The following is a 5,242-nucleotide window of genomic DNA, read 5'->3' on the forward strand; positions in this document are numbered from 1 at the left end:
GGAAACCCCCCCCCCCCCCAAAGGAAAACAAAAATATCTACACCCTTGGTTGGTTGTTATGTATGGTTAAAAACAATGGTTTAGAATTGTTAAACAGTTATAGGTGTTAACATAATAATAACAACTCATGGAAGACAAGCATTTTGGCCACTACAAGCTCTGAAATGTGAGACAGAGGGCAGGGGGGTGGGCTTACTGATGTCTTGCTGCTTGGTTGCTACGAGTTTTTCAGGTAAACGACTGCTTGGCTGCTACAAGCTTTTGCAGGGGCCAATATGCTATGGAGCAATATCTTACATGAAGTGCTTGCCTTTTCTTCATGTTGTGCAAGCCACCCTGCACATGCACATGGAAACAGAAAATGTCCACAGGCTGTCAAAATCAGACAGCAGGGAAGTGATGTTTTGAACAAAACAGCAGTTTGTAAAACTTGACTGTCCAGGTCAAAGTGGCAAACCTGTGTGAAAAAAAACATACTTTTCTGGCCTTCACTAGCTTTCAAATGTACTATGGTAAAATTGTAAATCCAGTTTTGTTCAGAAAAATAAAAAAATCTCTCCTGGTCAGACATATAGTTATGTAAGGTTTTTAACACATTTCAGTGTAATGTTCTACCTGCTTCTATTTCTGAAGGATTCTACTCGCTCCCTACTTTCTGCTGCTTTTTCAGAAGGGTCTATTGTAACATGCTATTGTACATATAATAAGAGATAAGCAGCCAGAAAATTGCATGAGGAGGAAATTGCATTTCAGTGGGACTTCTGTACACAATAATATACAGAATGCTACCACTGTTGTCACGTTTACCATATTTACAAGGTAGCCATATTTGATTTTTTTTTTACATTTTTAGAAAATCATAGCTGGGTGAAGATGGAAACTAGAAATGGAAATATAATTTTTACTAACAGTAAATTGCAAAATAGCTTATAGTAATCATATGTAAAGAAATATTTACTAAGAAAATGTTTTTGTTTTACAGCTATGCACTTACAAGACATCTGGATTTTATCTTATAAAGCAAGCTAATACATTTAGAAAAAGCAATTACCCAGGATAGTGAGATAGGCTTTTGCAAAGTCCTGATCCAGTTCTGTTTTAGCCACGCAGGTGTATGCTCCCTGATCCTTCCCTGCTACTCCAAATATAGTCAGGCCGTCATCTTCCTTCTTCATTCTATAGTAAATCAGAACCATTAAAACATCCCAAAGTTTCTGTGTGTAAAATATGTCACAAAAACAAGACACATAACAATATTTAGGGGTCAGTTTGTAAAGACAAGACATTTCAAATGCCTTTCACAAAATTAATAATTTTCAAACTATTTTTGAAAAGTCAATTAGAATGATTTACCATCTGCAGTCCTTGGATTCTTTAAGTAGAACACCTGCTTGTGCCCTGTGTCTTTAGTACATTACAGTCTAGTCTTGCTCATTAAAACTGTCCTCATGTCCAAATTTTAGACAACGGAGTTATAGCCTCTTTGGTTTGATTCTTAAAGGAAGACACCTGCCTGTGCCTTGCGTCTCTACATTTTGGTCTACTCCACCATATAAAAACTGTCCTACCACTGGCTAATTTTTACATTGCTGTATCATCTGCTGTCTTTTAATTCTTGATATTGGTTTGATAAAAAACTTGCCAGCAGAGTTGTGCATGAGCAAGAACAGGGACAGCTCCAGTGAACCTATGGCCAATTTCTATCCACCAGTTAAAGTAGTCCTTTTATACCTTGTTGAAAAAGTATGTGTCACTTCTAAAACTACTTGAAAAAACTCTTTTTTTGAAAGGGAAATAAATCAGATTTAAGTGCTGCTGTTGTATGCAAGCAAAGCTAATCCAAAAAAGGCAAAAAATACATTCCAATATGTGCTGCCAAAGTATGCAGTTGATGAGGCTGTCCATGAAAATCGTACTGTTCCATAACACCCCTTACAGCATAAAGCATCCCCCCAAAACTGCAATATAAATAATTTGTGTATTTTCCATGTTGACATCAAACCTACATAAAAAGTACCCTCTCTCCAATATTCTTGAAAAAACGTTTTGGCAACATGTTTATCGCAGTGCCAGCTTCCTATGCCTCTTTTTTTTTTTTTTACAATGCCCTGCTTATTAGCTCTAAAATTGGCAGAATTTACTAACAAACTATTATTATACTATTACTATAATAATAATTACTTTGTTTGTGTTAGCCAAATTTCTAACAGGATTCACTGAACCCTTGATGAATCAAACTCACTCTTACTCATCACTTTTTATTACGCGAATTTTATGTGGGTGGAAGATGGTGCTGAACGTCCCCAATGCTGTTTTATTTATGATTGTTCCAGTTGGATATAGATGGCCTCTTTCAAAGAAGAGGCCATCTATATCCAACTGGAACAAGCATTCCTAAACAGGGGTAGGGGCCCCTGACACCATATATCACCTATATATAACATCATTTTAACAACCCTGGGCAGCACAGTGGCGTAGTGGTTAGCACTTCTGCCTGGCAGAACTGGGGGGTCCCTGGTGCGAATCCTGGCCAGGTCACTATCTGCAAGGAGTTTGCATGTTCTCCCTGTGCTTGAGTGGGATTCCTCCTGGTACTCTGGTTTCCTCCCACACTCCAAAGACATGCTGGTAGATTAGCTGGTCCCTGTCTAAATTGGCCCTATTATGTATGTACGTGAGTAAAGTGTCGGCTCTATTTAAATACCATTATTATTATTATTAATAATAATAATAACCCTGCCTACCCCTAAGGTATGTTCCTGGCACTCTTTAGAACTGAAAAGGCTGCTTGAATAAGCAGCGCAAACATTCAACATTACAAAACATGTCCGATAGAATGTGATTAACTGCTACTAGCTATCTTTACAGCTTCAAACAAGATAAATCAAAACTCCTAGTTGTGCCCAGTTGCCTAATGATGGTTTCACACAGTAAACAAGCTGTTTCTCTATAATGCGGAGTAAACAAATAACGGAGGACAACATTTGTATTTGGAAAATTAGTTTAATATGGAATGTAGCAGAGATAGAAAGTAATGCCAGAGATTTAAAAAAAAGCTGACACGTGATTCACATTGAGCCCCACTCACAACTAGACCGTAAAAGAAATCTGTTGGTGCAGGAATACTTCAGATACAATTGCTGACTTCTTTGAAGGTGCATGCAGGTGCATGCTCCAGGGCTGATATATTTATCATTCATCCACTAAAAGCATTTGACCAGAAATAGGCATATAGCTATACATTTTGCATTTTCATATGCCTTTGTGGGTCCTGGAGACTTTCATATTTTTTAAAGTTGATGTGTTTTTCAAAACAGAAACGTACTTATAAGTAGCAAGGCATTTGAAAATTGAGAAATGGCACAGATATGCAAGAGCATCAAGCAATGTATTTTAAGCCCTCATTCACATCTTTGTGATACAGTAGCACATGCATTCCAACACATGAGCGCAATCCCACATCCTCACATGAGATTGCATGTTGCAGTGTTATTATTTCTTAGTGGCACCCCAATGCATATACATCGGATCTGCATTGCATCACAACACATGATAACCTTTAAAAAAAAAAGGGGGCATGCACTTTAAGTCCGATTTAGATGTGGTAGGCAGCCAGGGGCTTAACTACATATCACAGGGCCCCATAGCAAAATTTTGTAAGGCCCCCTCCCCCCCGCCACAAACCCCCCACCAAAAAAACCCACAAAAAGAAAAATAATAATGCCATTGACTCAGTGATCACATACACAAAGTCTCCTTGCATTCTGGGGTGAAAGGGGGCGCGGCAGTGCCATTCATGTCAATTGAATTCCAGACACCCCCTGCCCGCAAAAAATAGTGCATGCACCTGGATGCCACCATTGGACTGACGGTCATTTTGGGGTCACCCCTTATGAAATGTCAGGCACTCGTTCTTGGACTGAGAGCCCGACAGTGTCAGGAGAGTGGAGGGGACCCGGCGGCATACCGCATCCTGCCGGGTGAACGTCCCCTCCTCTCACTGTCGGCGTCCATCACCAAGATGGCCGGCAGCAGGCGTAATATAACACTATATGTGAAACAACTGCACGGATTTTGCTCGTTTGCAGCTATTATATAGCCACAAACGTGCATAATCCGCTGGATTATCGCGCTTGCACTATTTTGGGGGCCGTGCGGTTTCGTACCGTGCGGTCCCGCAACAGTCTGGACAAAGCACATAAAAGTGCATTGTTTTATCTGTTTAGAGCGGCTCTGCTCGTATTCGGACAGCCGCTCCAGTGTGAATAGAGAGTTTTAACCCACGCAAACCCCAAAATACTGCAAGAGCAATAATCAGTCAGATTCCGCACGTTCACGGTTATATAATGGTCGCAAACGAGCGGAATCCGTGCAGTTCAAATATAGCATTTGCGTCCCGTGCGGGATAACCGGCCCGGCCGGGAGGCAGGCGACACTGCCGTCGCCGTTTTAACAAACCGGCATCCCCTTCCATTCGGGCTGAAAAGGGCTCGGGGGTCGCTGACGGGCCCCATCTTTGACTCTCGGGCAGTGCCCGTATGCTCAGTCCGACGCTGGTAGGGGCCCGGCCGGGAAGATTGTGAGCTCTGCTCCTGACCGGGCCCCCGTCTGTTGCGGGCCCCATAGCGCCCGCATGGGTCGCTATGGCGGTAGTTCCGCCCCTGTAGGCAGCCCATTCAAATGAAGGAGCTGCCCTACCGCAACATACCCTTCAACGCACCTGTGATGCCGCATCGCAGTAATGTGAACAAGGGCTTAAATATCCAGCATGTTTTAAACAAATCATTGATATCCGGATGTGATTTCTAACCAAATAATATATTCTGCGTGTACAAACCTGCTACTTATGTATAACTGAGTATCATCCTTCATCCAAGTGACTACCGTTCTCAAAGTATTATCGCTCCTAATACGACAGTCCAACCGCACAGTGGAGCCACGTCGAGCAATCTGATCTTCTGGACCCTTTACAATTCGAGTTGGCTCTAAGAAAACATAGTAGCTAAGTGGCCTTGTATCATATACCCTCATTGTTTACATGGTGAACTTATTAAAATGTATGTAAAGATATGTGGCAACTTGCAATTCTGTTATAAAAAATGTAACAATTTTTCATAACTGAGACTGGAACCAAAGAAAAGTTTATTTATTGGGGACAAGTCAATGATCAAAAAAAGGTTAACAAAACAAGTTAAATGTATTTTAGTCATATAATTTTATACAGAGTAATAAATATATATAT

The 5,242-nt window shown here is 41.0% G+C and overlaps 1 protein-coding gene across 14 annotated transcripts in view; it reads right to left on the reverse strand.

Moving 5' to 3' along the window:
* NFASC (neurofascin) overlaps positions 1 to 5,242 on the reverse strand; it is a 189,042-nt gene that overhangs the window by 108,578 nt on the left and 75,222 nt on the right. For all 14 annotated transcript variants that reach the window (XR_001942046.1, XM_018571666.1, XM_018571659.1 and 11 more), the window contains 2 exons: positions 4,838 to 4,985; positions 1,052 to 1,176 (listed from right to left, as the gene is read on the reverse strand). Coding sequence is in view for 13 of the 14 variants with exons in the window: in XM_018571666.1 (XP_018427168.1) it covers positions 1,052 to 1,176; positions 4,838 to 4,985 (273 nt within the window). In the remaining variant the exon portion in view is untranslated. The remainder of the gene's footprint in view (positions 1 to 1,051; positions 1,177 to 4,837; positions 4,986 to 5,242) is intronic.

The sequence above is a fragment of the Nanorana parkeri genome, unplaced genomic scaffold, assembly GCF_000935625.1.
Source record: "Nanorana parkeri isolate BGI_ZX_2015 unplaced genomic scaffold, ASM93562v1 scaffold1800, whole genome shotgun sequence".
NCBI classification, from domain to species: Eukaryota; Metazoa; Chordata; class Amphibia; order Anura; family Dicroglossidae; genus Nanorana; species Nanorana parkeri.